General features: G+C 43.6%; 1 protein-coding gene across 1 annotated transcript in view; it reads right to left on the reverse strand.

Moving 5' to 3' along the window:
• Positions 1-4,048: 4,048 nt before the first annotated feature.
• Positions 4,049-15,880, reverse strand: part of LOC115101043 (multiple C2 and transmembrane domain-containing protein 1-like) — a 53,140-nt gene continuing 41,308 nt past the window's right edge. The window contains exons 6-21 of the mRNA XM_065004718.1: positions 13,540-13,578; positions 11,624-11,788; positions 11,425-11,555; positions 10,417-10,603; positions 10,005-10,103; positions 9,827-9,924; positions 8,543-8,645; positions 8,233-8,334; positions 8,056-8,130; positions 7,855-7,974; positions 7,640-7,750; positions 6,031-6,084; positions 5,775-5,884; positions 5,561-5,670; positions 5,276-5,373; positions 4,049-4,883 (exon numbers count right to left, since the gene is read on the reverse strand). Of these exons, the coding sequence (XP_064860790.1) occupies positions 4,812-4,883; positions 5,276-5,373; positions 5,561-5,670; positions 5,775-5,884; positions 6,031-6,084; positions 7,640-7,750; positions 7,855-7,974; positions 8,056-8,130; positions 8,233-8,334; positions 8,543-8,645; positions 9,827-9,924; positions 10,005-10,103; positions 10,417-10,603; positions 11,425-11,555; positions 11,624-11,788; positions 13,540-13,578 (1,674 nt within the window). The 3' untranslated portion in view covers positions 4,049-4,811. The remainder of the gene's footprint in view (positions 4,884-5,275; positions 5,374-5,560; positions 5,671-5,774; positions 5,885-6,030; positions 6,085-7,639; positions 7,751-7,854; positions 7,975-8,055; positions 8,131-8,232; positions 8,335-8,542; positions 8,646-9,826; positions 9,925-10,004; positions 10,104-10,416; positions 10,604-11,424; positions 11,556-11,623; positions 11,789-13,539; positions 13,579-15,880) is intronic.

A 15,880-nucleotide genomic window follows, 5' to 3' on the forward strand; every position in this document is an offset into this window, starting at 1 on the left:
AGGAAAATCTTCCCACGATCCTTTCGCCTCTGAGCACACCCACAGTAAGACTCTCTATACAAATGATTTTTGCTCCAGTTACATGGTCTTTATATACTGTTTCAGGCAGACCATACAGAATTCCTTCAGCATCAGGCATTAACAGTCACAGCGGTACAACAATAATTTATGAACATGGTCTATACAGACAGAGACAGAAAATTAAACATTACAAATGTATTTTACATTCACCAACATTATCAGAGGATGATCTCATGATTTTGGCTTCAGCCAACCGAGCTCATGTTGTAAACCTGCTATTCCTCTAATGATTCTTTATGAAAACAAAGCATATACTTTTCCAGGTGTGAGTCTCTGTCCTCTTCATTTCATCGGGTACTTTTTGTGGACACCACCAACGTGTGCAGTGACCTCACTCTATGGTCAACCTGTGGTCATAAACGTTTCGCGGACGTGTTCTCCGATAAGAGCACACTGTCAGTTCACATTCAACCCATGATCAGCCAATGAATGTTTATAAACACACACATCACAGGTTAAACTCCTGATCAGGTCAAATCACATGAGAACCAGGACGAAACCTTTGATGGAGTTGATGTTAAAGAAAAATACTATTCTTGGGATAAATGCAAATACACTGTCAACAAGCCTTGGTACTGACTTCGGGATGCGACACACACTCATGCAACACACACAATGACTATTCACTCCACATATCACATACATAAATGCCCTTTCTCACAGGTTCAGATTCATGCGAGACACTGACATTGTAAAATAACCTTCAGCATTCTAAGTTAGAATGCATTGACTCCCTAGATGATTCTGCTAGCAGTCCAAGTTCAGTCAAATCAAATCAAATTGTATTTGTCACATGCGCCGAATACAAGTGTAGACTTTACCGTGAAATGCTTACTTACAAGCCCTTAACCAACAGTGCAGTTCAAGAAGAAAATATTTACCAAGTAGACTAAAGTAAAAAGTAATAATAAAAGTAACACAATAACAAAAACGAGTATATACAGGGGGCACCGGTACTGAGTCAGTGTGCAGGGGCTAGTTGAGGTAATCTGTAGGTGTAGGTGGGGGCGAAGTGGCTATGCATGGGTAACAAACAAACAGCGAGTGTACAAAAGGGAGGGGGGTGGTCAATGTAAATTTTCCAGTGGCAATTTTATGAATTGTTCAGCAGTCTTATGGCTTGGGGGTAGAAGCTGACTTTTGAGACTTTTGGTCCTAGATTTGGTGCTCAAGTACTGCTTGCCGTGCAGTAGCAGAGAAAACGAGTCTATAACTTGGGTGGCTGGAGTCTGGGTGGGAAAGGTTTTGTCGTGCCCTCTTCACAACTGTCTTGGTATGGTTGGACCATGATAGTTCGCTGGTGATGTGGACACCAAGGAACTTGAAACTCTCGAACCGCTCCACTACAGCCCCATGGATGTTAATGTGGGCCTGTTCGGCCCGCCTTTTCCTGTAGTCCACGATCAGCTCCTTGGTCTTGCTCACATTGAGGGAGACGTTGTTGTCCTGGCACCACACTGACAGTTCTCTGACCTCCTCCCTATATGCTGTCTCATCGTTGTCGGTGATCAGACCTACCACTGTTGTGTCGTCAGCAAACTTAATGATAGTGTTGGAGTCGTGTTTGGCCACGCAGTCGTGGGAGAACAGGGAAAACAGAAGGGGACTAAGTACACACCCCTGAGGGGCCCCAGTGTTAAAGATCAGCGTGGCAGACGTGTTGTTGCCTACTCTTACCACCTGGGGGCGGCCTGTCAGCAAATCCAGGATCCAGTTGCAGAGAGAGGTGTTTAGTCCTAGAGTCCTTAGCTTAGTGATGAGCTTCGTGGGCACTATGGGTCTATGGTGTCCGGGAGGATGCTGTTGATGTGAGCTATGACCAGCCTTTCAAAGCACTTCATGGCTACCGACGTGCCACGGGGCGATAATAACTTAGGCAGGTTACCTTTGCTTCCTTGGGCACAGGGACTATGGTGGTCTGCTTGAAACATGTAGGTATTACAGACTCGGTCAAGGAGAGGTTGAAAATGTCAGTGAAGACACTTGACAGTTGGTCCGCGCATGCTTTGAGTACACGTCCTGGTAATCCGTCTGGCCCAGCGGATTTGTGAATGTTGACCTGTTTAAAGGTTTTGTTCACTTCGGCTACTGAACAGCCTGGTGCTCTCGTGCATGTTTCAGTGTTGCTTGCCTCGAGGCAAGGATAAAAGGTATTTAGCTCATCTGGTAGGCTTGCGTCACCGAGCAGCTCGCGTCTGGGTTTCCCTTTGTCGTCCGTAATAGTTTTCAAGCCCTGCCACATCTGACGAGCGTCTGAGCCGGTGTAGTAGGATTCAATCTTAATCCTGTATTGATGCTTTCCTTGTTTGATGGTTCGTCTTGAGGGCATAGCAGGATTTCTTATAAGTATCCGGATTAGTCTCCCGCTCCTTGAAAGCGGCAGCTCTAGCCTTTAGCTCGATTTTTTAAAATATACATATTTTTTTAAAACCTTTATTTAGCTAGGCAGGTCAGTTAAGACAAAGTTCTCACTTTCAATGACGGCCTAGGAACAGTGGGTTAACTGCCTTGTTCTGGGGCAGAACGACAGATTTGTATCTTGTCAGCTTGGGGATTGGATCTTGCAACCTTTCGGTTACTAGTCCAACGCTCTAACCACTAGGCTACGCTGCCGCCCCGATGCGGATGTTGCCTGTAATCCATGGCTACTGGTTGGGATATGTACGTACGGTCATCGATGCACTTATTGATGAAGCCGATGACTGAGGTGGTGTATTCCTCAATGGCATTGGATGAATCCTGGAACATATTCCAGTCTGTGCTAGCAAAACAGTCCTGTAGTGTAGCATCTGCGTCATCTGACCACTCCGTATTGAGCGAGTCACTGGTACTTCCTGCTTTAGTTTTTGTTTGTAAGCAGGAATCAGGAGGATATAATTATGGTCAGATTTGCCAAATGGGAGGGCGGGGGAGAGCTTTGTATGCATCTCTATGTGTGGAGTAAAGGCGGTCTAGGATTGCACATGTGACATGCTGATAAAAATAGGGTAAAACTGATTTAAGTTTGCCTGCATTAAAGTCCCTGGCAACTAGGAGCGCTGCTTCTGGGCGAGCATTTTCTTCTTTGCTTATTGCCTTAAAGAGTTGGTTGAGAGCGGTCTTAGTTCCAGGTTCATTTTGTGGTGGTAAATAGACGGCAACGAATAATACAGATGAGAACTCTCTTGGTAGATAGTGTGGTCTACAGCTTATTATAAGGTACTCTACCTCAGGCGAGCAATACCTCAAGACTTCTTTAATATTAGACATCGCGCACCAGCTGTTATTGACAAAAAGACACACCCCCCCCCCGCTCGTTTTACCAGAGGTAGCGTCTATGTTCTGCCGGTGCATGGAAAATCCTGCTAGCTCTATATTGTCTGTATCTTCGTTCAGCCACATCTCTGTGAAACATAAGATGTTACAGTTTTTAATGTCCCGTTGGTAGGATAATCTTTATCGTAGGTCGCCAATTTTATTGTCCATTGATTGCACGTTAGCGAGAAGAATGGAAGGCAGTGGGAGTTTACTCGTTCACCTCCGGATTCTCAGAAGGATCCCCGATCTGCGGCCCCTTTTCCGGCGTCTTTTTTTCAAGCAAAAGGCGTGGATCTAGGCCTGTTCCAGTGAAAGCAGGATATCCTTCTAGTCGGACCTGTTAAAGGAAAAAGTTTCTTCCAGACTGAGGTGAGTAATCGCTTTTCTGATGTCCAGAAGTTATTTTCGGTCATAAGAGACAGTAGCAGCAACATTATGTACAAAATAAGTTTAAAAAATAAGTTACAAAAAAAGCACAAAAAAATAACAAAATAGCACAATTGGTTGGGAGAATGTAAAACGTCAGCCATGTTCTTCAATGGCAGATGCTCATATAAAAAATGTGTCTGGACCAAAGAAACAGAAGAGTTTTACAAGAAGACTCACTGTTCTCTGTACGTTAAAAACAAACCTGCAGAATTTCGGACTAGGGCCAAGATGGCGCCAATAGCAACTTTGAAGTATTTATTTCTGTTATACAAGCATTTTGATACTCGCAAAAACATCTGCTAAATATGTGTATGTGATCAATATTTTTTTTGATTTGATTTGACAAACATACACAGTACATACGTATATGCTCTTTGATATAAATACATACTCTTCGTTATACACATACATATATTTGTATATATCTCTGTAGAAATCTTTATTAAAAACTATGTTTTTATAACTGACAACATAGTCCTGGAGGCTAGTGTGTCCCTGTGCTGATCTTGTACAGGTATCCAGGTGTCCAGGTATCCAGGTGTCCAGGTATCCAGGTGTCCAGGTGTCCAGGTATCCAGGTATCTAGTCGGAGGAAAGCACACGTCTCCAGAAGGGAGTCTTTCCGTTTAAAAAATTCAGAAGTGTTTTGGACCCGTTGTGTAAAATGATAAACAAAGAAAAGGAGTAACTAAAACATACACTGTTCTCTTTGTGCTGTGACTTCCACAATAACTAAAACATACACTGTTCTCTTTGTGCTGTGACTTCCACAATAACTAAAACATACACTGTTCTCTTTGTGCTGTGACTTCCACAATAACTAAAACATACAAAATAAAACTAGCACTAGTCTTAATCGTAATGATATAAAAAAAATCTATACTATTTGTTTTACAATGTTTACAGTTGCATACCCTATTTACAAAGTATGGGGGAGTTGAAAATCCTTCAGAGACAGAGTCCAGTGTGTGTGTGTGTGTGTGCGTGTGCGTGTGCGTGTGTGTCTAGCCAGGGTTGGTCTTCTTTCGTTTGCTGGGGCTCTGTCCTGGATCGAACTTCAGCTCCCGATACTGCATCTGTCAAATACACAGTCGGAGTTATACGCGCGCACACACACACACACACACACACACACACACACACACACACACACACACACACACACACACACACACTAACCTTGTGGGGATACACAATTCAAAATTGTATTTTCCCTAACCCTAAAACATAACCTTAACTCTAACCCTAGCTCCTAACCTTAAAACTAACCCTAATTCTAATTCTAGCCCTAACACTAATTCTAACCTTAACCCTAAACCCCCTAGAAATAGCATTTGACCTTGTGGGGACAAACAAAATGTCCCTAGTTAGTCAAATTGTTGTTCGTTTACTATTCTTTTGGGGACTTCTGGTCCCCACAAGTATAGTTAAACATGTCCACACACACACACACACACAGAGCACCTACCACTTGTACGTCTGAGGGGACTCTAGAGAGGAAGTCTAGCACCTCATTGTTTTCGATCAGGTACGGATTCCTGAGCTTCTTAGTAAACTTATTCACACCTGAGAAGAGTGGAGGGGAAGAAACCAGTCAGAAACAGGTTAGAGACGATGATAGGGATGCAATGGTCAGAACCCCAGGAGCTGACTAGCTACACCCCTCCTTGAGGCTAGCCTGCGCATCTTCAGTTTGGGGTCTCTAGACAGGAGACACACAAGGAGCATGGGACACACATACACACAGACTCACCCCAGGCGAGCACGAGGTATCGCAGAGGGATGAGGTAGAGGAGGACTGTAGCCACACACAGAACAGATATGGCCAGCCAACTCAGGAAAGGCACTGTCCAGTTAAATGTACTGTAGAGAGAGAGACAGAGATGTTAGTGAAGACACACACACACAAACTGTAGCTGTCGAAAGGCGATACACAAACACACACGCACACACACAGACTCACTCACTTCTTTATCCTCTCTCCATAGGAGGCCACGTCATCCAAGGCACTCTGTACACTGACACACACGTCCTGGAGGGCATACAGCTTATCCATGAAGCCCTTACGCTCCGAATCCTGCCAGGATACGCACACGGATACAAATGTTACAGGGAAAGAAAAGGTTGCTCCTAACAACAAAATACAAAATCATGTAATTCATTTTTTACAATCATGTTTTTCCACCAGTTGCACACAAGGTTAAAGAGAAGGTCAAATGTTACCTTGTCATCTTTCTCCTCTTCCTCTTCCTCCCACTCGAACGTGGCTTCCCCTGCCTGTTGTAGGCCACATTGCCAGGACAGGGAGGAGAGAGACATTATACATACAGTGCCTTCGGAAAGTATTCAGACCCCTTGACTTTTTCCACATTTTCTTACGTTACAACCTTATTCTAAATTAGATTTTTTTTAAATGTTCTCATCAATCTACACAATACCCCATAATGACAAAGCAAAAACAGATTAGATTTTTTTGCAATTTATAAAAAATAAATAACATATCACAGTATTCAGACCCTTTACTAAGTACTTTGTTGAAACACCTTTGTCAGCGATTACATCATTGAATCTTCTTGGGTATGACGCTACAAGCTTGGCACACCTGTATTTGGGGAGTTTCTCAAATTCTTCTCTGCAGATTCTTTCAAGGTCTGTCATGTTGGATTGGGAGCATTGTTGCCCAGCCTTTTTTCAAGTCTCTCCAGAGATGTTCGTTCGGGTTTAAGTCCGGGCTCTGGCTGCGCCACTCAATGACATTTAGAGACTTGTCCCAAAGCCACACCTACGTTGTCTTGGCTGTGTGCTTAGGTTTGTTGTCCTGTTGGAAGGTGAACCTTTGTCCCAGTCTGAGGTCCTGAGTGCTCAGGAGCAGGTTTTCATCAAGGATCTCTCTGTACTTTGCTCGGTTCATCTTTTTCTCAATCCTGACTAGTCTCCCAGTCCCTGCCACTGAAAAACATGCCCACAGCCTGATGCTGCCCCCACCATGCTTCACAGTAGGGATGGTGCCAGGTTTCCTCCAGACGTGACGCTTAGAATTCAGGCAAAAGAGTTCAATCTTGGTTTCATCAGAGAATTTTGTTTCTCATGGTCCGTGAGTCTTTAAGTGCCTTTTGGCAAACTCCAAGCGGGCTGTCATTTGCCTTTTACTGAGGAGTGGCTTCCATCTGGCCACTACCATAAAGGCCTAATTGGTGGATTGCGGCAGAGATGGTTGTCCTTCTGGAAGGTTCTCCCATCTCCACAGAGGAACTCTGGAGCTCTGTTAGAGTGACCATCGGGTTCTTGGTCACCTCCCTGGTTCTAAACTTCCTCCATTTAAGAATGATGGAGGCCACTGTGTTCTTGGGAACCTTCAATGCTGCAGAAATTCCTTCCCTGGTTTTTGCTCTGACATGCACTGTCAGCTGTGGGACTTTATATAGACAGGTGTGTGCCGTTCCAAATAATGTCCAATCAATTGAATTTACCACAGATGGACTCCAATCAAGTTGTAGAAACATCTCAAGGATGATCAATGGAAACAGGATGCACCTGAGCTCAATTTCAAGTCTCACATCAAAGGGTCTGAAAACGTATGTAAATAAGGTATTTCTGTTTTTTTAATTTTTTTATTCATTTGCAAACATTTCTAAAACCTGTTTTGTCATTATGGAATATTGTGTGTAGAATGACGAGGATTTTAAAAAAGAACAAATATCATCCATTTAAGAATAAGGCTGTAACGTAACAAAATGTGGAAAAAGTCAAGGGGTCTGAGTACTTTCTGAAGGCACTGTTGAGAGAAACGATAACATTATAGAAACACACTACACAGAACCACAGCACTCACCGTGTCTCCCGACTCCCTGCCTGCAGTGATGAAGTAATTCCACGTCAACAGCAGCAGCAGAGCTCCAGGCACCATATAGAGCTCAAAGTTCCACACTACTACCACAAAGAACTGAGAGAGAAAGGGAGAGATGATTACTTTAATTGGACGAGGCCCGTAGACCTTAATATCAAAGTGTGTGTGTGTGTGTGTGTGTGTGTGTGTGTGTTTCCTACCAGGAAGGCACTGATGCTCCTCTGAGGTGACTCCCACTCAAAGCAGCTGTTAATGAAGGTTCCAATGTTTATCACGAACAAGATGCACCTCTTCACTCGGTTAAAGTTCTGCTGGAGCAACTAGAACGAAAAACACAGGGTCTTCGTCATCATCATCATCATCATCATCACCGGCCGTAAAACACACACTCCCACACTTACATGTTTAGACACTTTGGGTTCTTCCTCAATGTACTTCTGCTCTGGTGGAACTATCGTCCTCAAGCCTGCCTTCACCTGAGGACGACGGGAATCACAACCCCCAAAAGGAAGGAACATGTCAGGTGACAGGAAGCAAAGGATGGTTCAGGAAAGAGAAGGTGAATAGAGTGAACTCACAGTGCTATAGATGACGTCAGACTCTAGGTAGATGAGTCCTTTAGTTGGTCCGGTCATCTCCTTATTCTTCAATACATAACCCTTCTGTTCTCCATTCTGGATCTGGGCGAGAGAGGAAGGGAAGGAGTGTGAAAGAGAGCAAGAGCAGGCTATGTGTCTTTCTTTGCATTCCTAAGAAGGATGTGTGCTGGAGTTGCGCGGCACACACACTCACTCACTCACTCACTCACTCACTCACTCACTCACTCACTCACTCACTCACTCACTCACTCACTCACTCACTCACTCACTCACTCACTCACTCACTCACATGTAACAGTGGGATGGCCACTTTGCCCAAGAAGTCAGCGCTCCTGTCTCGGTCTTCATCAAACACTGTCACCTCCAACACAGAGTGGATGTCCTTCACATTACTGAGAGGGAGGAGGTGAGGAGGGGGGGGAGTAATAGGAGGGGATTAGAGGGAGAGGAGGACGGGGGAAGGAGGGGGAAAGGAAGGAGGGAGCAGAGTAGTGGGAAGGAGAGGTGTAGGAAGGCAGGGAGGGAGGGAGGGAAACAGAAAGGAGGCTGTTACTGATAAAGGTTTGTATTGGGTTGGAGACTGAGGGGCAAAGTTGAAAGGAATAGAGAAAGGGATAAAAAGAGGGTGGATATATCGATGAAAGAGAGGAGAGGCAGGTATTTAAAGATGGAAAGAAAGAGGAAGAGATAGAGGGATATACTGTAAATAGATAGAGGGATATACTGTAAATAGATAGAAGGAAAAAGGGAGAGAGAGAGGGATATACTGTAAATAGATAGAGGGATATACTGTAAATAGATAGAGGGATATACTGTAAATAGATAGAAGGAAAAAGGGAGAGAGAGAGGGATATACTGTAAATAGATAGAGGGATATACTGTAAATAGATAGAGGGATATACTGTAAATAGATAGATGGAAAAGGGAGAGATAGATGGATATACTGTAAATAGATAGATGGATATACTGTAAATAGATAGAGGGATATACTGTAAATAGATAGAAGGAAACAGGGAGAGATAGAGGGATATACTGTCAATAGATAGAAGGAAACAGGGAGAGATAGATGGATATACTGTAAATAGATAGAGGGATATACTGTAAATAGATAGATGGATATACTGTAAATAGATAGAAGGATATACTGTAAATAGATAGAGGGATATACTGTAAATAGATAGAAGGAAACAGGGAGAGATAGATGGATATACTGTAAATAGATAGATGGATATACTGTAAATAGATAGAAGGAAACAGGGAGAGATAGAGGGATATACTGTCAATAGATAGAAGGAAACAGGGAGAGATAGATGGATATACTGTAAATAGATAGAGGGATATACTGTAAATAGATAGAAGGAAAAGGGAGAGATAGAGGGATATACTGTAAATAGATAGAAGGAAACAGGGAGAGATAGAGGGATATACTGTCAATAGATAGAAGGAAACAGGGAGAGATAGATGGATATACTGTCAATAGATAGAAGGAAACAGGGAGAGATAGATGGATATACTGTAAATAGATAGAAGGAAAAAGGGAGAAATAGAGGGATAGAAAGAAGTCGACACTTACAAGGTGAAGACTTTGTTCCATTCCGGGTTGAGGTTCTTGTAGATGGTGTGTGTTTGTAACCGGTCGTTATTCAGCTCCAAAACACAGAAAGGATCACTCTTACCTACACAGAGACGCAGGCAGTAAAACCACATGCACACACACACATCCACTTCCACACACACATATACACACACACCTTACCTGTGACATCGGCAGCCATGAGGCCCTCAGCTCTCATCACCTTGACCTGAACTATCCCCACATCTTTCAGGTTAGACAGGGGCCGGAACATGCCCTGGGAGAGAGGGAGAGAAAGCGAAAGACAGAATATTAATTCCTACCAGCGTTTTGGAGAGAGTGGTTTGAGTGTATGAGCATTGTGTGTGAGATTTGTCCTACTGCTCCACCCTCTGGTCAAAAAGAGGTACTACACGGATCCAGTGGTCAGAGAAACAGACTTACAACCACTACACCACCATATCCCTTAGTGACCTGTAAACTTAACCAACTCCTCTTTTTTGAACAGATGTCTTCCCTGAGTTTTCAGGTTGGCAAACATAATGGTGAATAGACTAAGTTGTACTCCCTTTTACTACAATGTTACTCACATATCGGCCCATGATCTCCCTGCGTTCGATGGGGTCGTCGAGCGGGGTGAGTGACAGGTCAGCGATGGAGACGTGTGAGGAGGCTGTCAGAGTGAGCAGCAGCACCACAGAGCCCCGGGACTCCTCCAACGCCAGCTCTAACCGATGGGTGTGTTCCTTAGCAAGGGTGGACAAGTCTAATGTACAGCTGAAAGAGTCACACACACACACATACACACACACACACACACACACACAAACAGAGTTAAATACACACACACACACACACACACACACACACACACACACACACACACACACAGAGAGAGTTAAATACACACACACACACAGTTATATATACACACACACACACACACACAAAGTTAAATACACACACAGAGTTATATACACACACACACAGTTATATACACACACACACGCACACACACACACAGAGTTAAATACACACACACACAGAGTTAAATACACACACACACAGAGTTATATACACACACACACAGAGTTAAATACACCCACACACACACACACACACACACACACATAGTTATATACACACACACACACATAGTTATACACACACACACACACACACAGTTAAATACACACACACACACACACACACACAGTTAAATACACACACACACACACACACACTCAGAGTTAAATACACACACACATACATACACAAACACACACACACAGAGTTAAATACACGCACACACAGAGTTAAATGCACACACACAGAGTTAAATACACACACACACATACACACACACAGAGTTAAATACACACACACACAGAGTTAAATACACACACACACACAGAGAAAGTTAAATACACACACACACACACACACACACACACACAAAGTTAAATACACACACACACACACACACATGTTAAATACACACACACACACACACACAGTTAAATACACACACACACACTCAGTGGGGACGACATGTAGCTAGAAAACACATACACCGACACACACACAAACAGACTCACCGTCCTATGAAGTCATCCCTGCGTCCTGTATCTTTGTCCCAGACTGCAATTTCCAGCACTCCTCCTGTCTCTTCATACAGGTGCAGATCAAACTGCTCTCTCCACTGGGGACACAGCGTCTTAGGCATGGTCTACGGGGAGAAAGAGAGACACTGATGACCTGTGCGTGCGCGTGCATGTGTGTATGCCGCGTCTGTACCTTGCTCCTGTACTTCTGGTTTCCCAGTCTGAACTTTGCATAGGGGTCACTGAGGCCGTTGGGGTCCATGGGGCAAAGGTCACGACCTTCGATCAGAGAGATGCTGACGATGCCTCTCCACAGCTGGTGCTTACGGTGCAGCTCTGCCAGACGCACGGACTGCTGCTGCAGAGACAAAACCCAGAGGGACAGAGAACGAGAGATGGAGAGAGGGAAAGGAAGAAAGAAAGAAGGTCCGTTACATAGATTTTACATTTTGAATCACTTCTGGTGCTAAAAGCAGGAGCACCAACATCATGTCGACCCCGGTGCTAAAATATGGGAGAGGATGACAACCACAACAAACAGCGCTACATCACCTGCACCAGCTGTTAGACAGACTGTCTGCTCAGAGACACATTATCGATTGTACTATAACTCACAACGTGACACCATTGATAAAGCAAAGTCAGTTCTGAAAGGGGAACCCGAGTGCCCGCCTCCGCTGACGCATCAGCTTTGGATTGCACCAATTAGACGCGAGTAACAATCACGCCTCACTTCTTTGGCGGTCTATTTAAGGTGAGCGCCTCTGATTCTCTAGTATGCCTGTTCTTATTTTGCTCCCAACCCCAAGCCTCCACCTGTTCTGCTTCCCTGCTGAGGGATTGGTGGAGCTCACTGCTTGCAGTTCATTGTATATATCGATGCTTTGCCCTGGGCAGTGAGCTGCCCTGAAGGAGCAGAGCCCATATCGCCAAGACTTGCATTATTCGTTCTTTAATATATGGCGAAACATATTTCGACATGCTGTTTCCTTGCTGAACTATGGTGTTTAGAATTAGGGTTTTGATTATCTTTAAGATCCAGAGCATATCTCTGTGTTTAAAATGGGACAGTGTTCTTTCTGGTGTGGCAGTAAGACTGACCCTGCAGGAGAAAAAAATAAACTGCATAGACCAGCATATGCTGGTGACTAGAGCTGGTTTTGTTTGGTGACCAGCCTTTGTTGTGTTTTGGACACTTTTTGGACACTAGCTGGTGTGCTAGTATCCATCTTATGCTGGTATTTTTTATTGATTTTAATTTGACCTTTATTTAACAAGGCAAGTTAGTTAAGAACAAATTCTTATTTTCAATGACGGCCTAGGAACAGTGGGTTAACTGCCTTGTTCAGGGGCAGTATGCTGGTGACCATGCTGGTAAACCAGCATAACCAATTAGACCATGCCGTTCAGACCTGTTTGACCAGCTACTGTAGACCAGGGATGGGCAAATATTTGTCTTTTTTTGGAGCTCAGTCAGCGTCTCAAATTACCGACAAGAGTTATAATCGTAAAATACACAAGGTGCAATTTTGAAATTTGGTCGAGAGTCTGCAGTTTAAAAAAAAATCTTACTATGTCAGTCACTGACAGTCATTCAATTAGCTCCTGTCAGCTACCATTTTTTGATTTATAAATTAGTCTAGCCAGCTATCAAACTTGTAGTAATCATGGTCGGATTACCGACCAGGGGGCACCCATTGATTTTGTTAGTCACTCTCACTCAGATATAATATTCAAAACCGCAAACTTTTCTCTTCAACCTATGGCAAAAATGTGTAGAATTACAGGGACTTTTAGCTGTAAAACTGCACGTGTTTCACTCCACCGCATTGCTGAATGAGTAGAGGGCCAACAAATTCCATAAGGCTAAGGGCCAGATCTGACAGCATTATGTGGGTATGGATGTGAGTACGCAGACCTGCCAGTCACTGCGGGCCCCTCATGATGCCGTTCAGTGGAGGGGGATGAGGGGATAGAGCACAGCAACACCAACACAACACAGCACTGGGATGGATGCGGCTGCTACACACACACACACACACACACACACACACACACACACTGGGTATGGCTAGGGATAGGAGCTGATGCTATTCGTCATAGTTTTACCTTACTGGATCGCCTCCAGGTCCGTTTGAGCAGCATGGTCTAGAAATAAGACACATTATTTCAAAGAGCACTCCGTTCAACATAGACTCTCATCTCTGCAGCACTCCACCAATCAGGCCTTTATGGTAGAGTGGCCAGACAGAAGCCACTCCTAAGTAAAAGGCACATAACAACCAGCTTAGAGTTTACCAAAAGGCACCTATAGGAATCAGACCATGAGAAACAAGATTATCTGGTCTGATGAAACCAAGATTGAACTATTTGGCCTGAATGCCAAAGATTTAATTTAATGTAACAAAATGTGGAAAAAGTCAAGGGGTCTAAACACTTTGAGGGCACTGTATGTAGAGTAGTTGGAATAAGTGGATATACTTTATACGCAAACCATCAACTACAGGGCCAAGCCATCAACTACAGGGCCAAGCCATCAACTACAGGGCCAAGCCATCAACTACAGGGCCAAACCATCAACTACAGGGCCAAACCATCAACTACAGGGCCAAGCCATCAACTACAGGGCCAAGCCATCAACTACAGGGCCAAACTATCAACTACAGGGCCAAACCATCAACTACAGGGCCAAACCATCAACTACAGGGCCAACCCATCAACTACAGGGCCAAGCCATCAACTACAGGGCCAAGCCATCAACTACAGGGCCAAACCATCAACTACAGGGCCAAGCCATCAACTAAAGGGCCTAACCATCAACTACAGGGCCAAACCATCAACTACAGGGCCAAACCATCAACTACAGGGCCAAGCCATCAACTACAGGGCCAAACCATCAACTACAGGGCCAAACGATCAACTACAGGGCCAAGCCATCAACTACAGGGCCAAGCCATCAACTACAGGGCCAAACCATCAACTACAGGGCCAAACCATCAACTACAGGGCCAAGCCATCAACTACAGGGCCAAACCATCAACTACAGGGCCAAACCATCAACTACAGGGCCAAACCATCAACTACAGGGCCAAACCATCAACTACAGGGCAAAACCATTAAGTCTACAGACCTCTTGCACTGTTTTCACATTTTGCTGCCTTAATGTTACATCTAAAATGGGATTGAATTAGATTTTTTAACCAACAAATCTATGCAACCTATTCCACATTTTCAAAGTGAATTTTTTTGAAAAAATGTCTTCCAAATGTCTAAAAACCTGTGATAAACAAAGATGTCCTGATTGCAAATTGCACTGTATTCGAAGGGCTTCTAATTTCCACTTTAAAATGTCAGACTTGATTTTACCCTAACTAAAAATGTATCAACTCAATTATGTAATCCACATAATTATTCACAGTTCCTGTTGCTGCAGGATTATTTTTCTGCTGTGAGAAACTGGTCAAATATTTGCCATTTTGTATTGCAGTATTACTTAATGGCCTTGTGGCAATGATGAGGAGTGAATGTGATGTTGTTGATCCTCTGTATTTCCAAGTATTGTTGTGGCAGCATCATGTTATGGGAATGCTTGTCACTGGCAGGGAATGGGGAGTTTGTCAGGATCAAAATAAATATGAAAGGAGCCAAAGCCTAGGTAAAAAGTTTGTGGAAAACCTGTCGTAGTCTTCTGAAAACCTAACCCTGGGAAAGAGTTTTATTTTTCAGCGGGACAAATACACAAATTGTATAGCCAAAGACCCACCAGAATGGCTTTCCAAGAGGTGGTGTCTCAGTCCTGACTTAAATCTGCTTGAAAATCAGAGACAAGGTTTGAATATTGCTGTCCATCAATGATTCCCAAACTATTTTACTGAGCTGGAGCAATTTTGTCAAAATCAATAGATATGTGTTGCCCTAAAAGTTGTGCAAGTTTGGTAGAATCTTATTCAAAATGATTCACAGCCAAATTTTTCATTCATTTGGAAAAATCTTCTATGATTTTTCTTTCAGTAGATGGTGTAGATTAGTGGGGGAAAAAACGGATTTAATACCCCTTTTAGATTGTATTTCAAGGTAGCAACATGTGAAGACTGCAATGGGTGTGTAGAGTATCAAAGTATTGATAAGAGACACTTCACACTGGTTCTGATCAGTAGCCCCACCCCCTCTATCTATCTCCACCCCCTTTTTCTCTTTCCCAGCCCCACAATGTCTCCCAGAGTGGAAGAGGGTCATACTTGAAAGGCCAACCTGTGTACACTGTAAAAAAGAAAGAAAGAGAAGTTGTTTCCACATATAATTGTGAGGCAACCAGTTGCTATAGGATTGTGAATTTGCTCAACAGGAATTTCACACGCAAACATTTTGTTGAGAAAAATCACAATCCTTTTGCAACTGGTTGCCTTGTTCGTTGAAGCAACTTTTTCTTCTTCTTCTTTGTTGTTAGTGT

Source organism: Oncorhynchus nerka, linkage group LG19, assembly GCF_034236695.1.
Source record: "Oncorhynchus nerka isolate Pitt River linkage group LG19, Oner_Uvic_2.0, whole genome shotgun sequence".
NCBI classification, from domain to species: Eukaryota; Metazoa; Chordata; class Actinopteri; order Salmoniformes; family Salmonidae; genus Oncorhynchus; species Oncorhynchus nerka.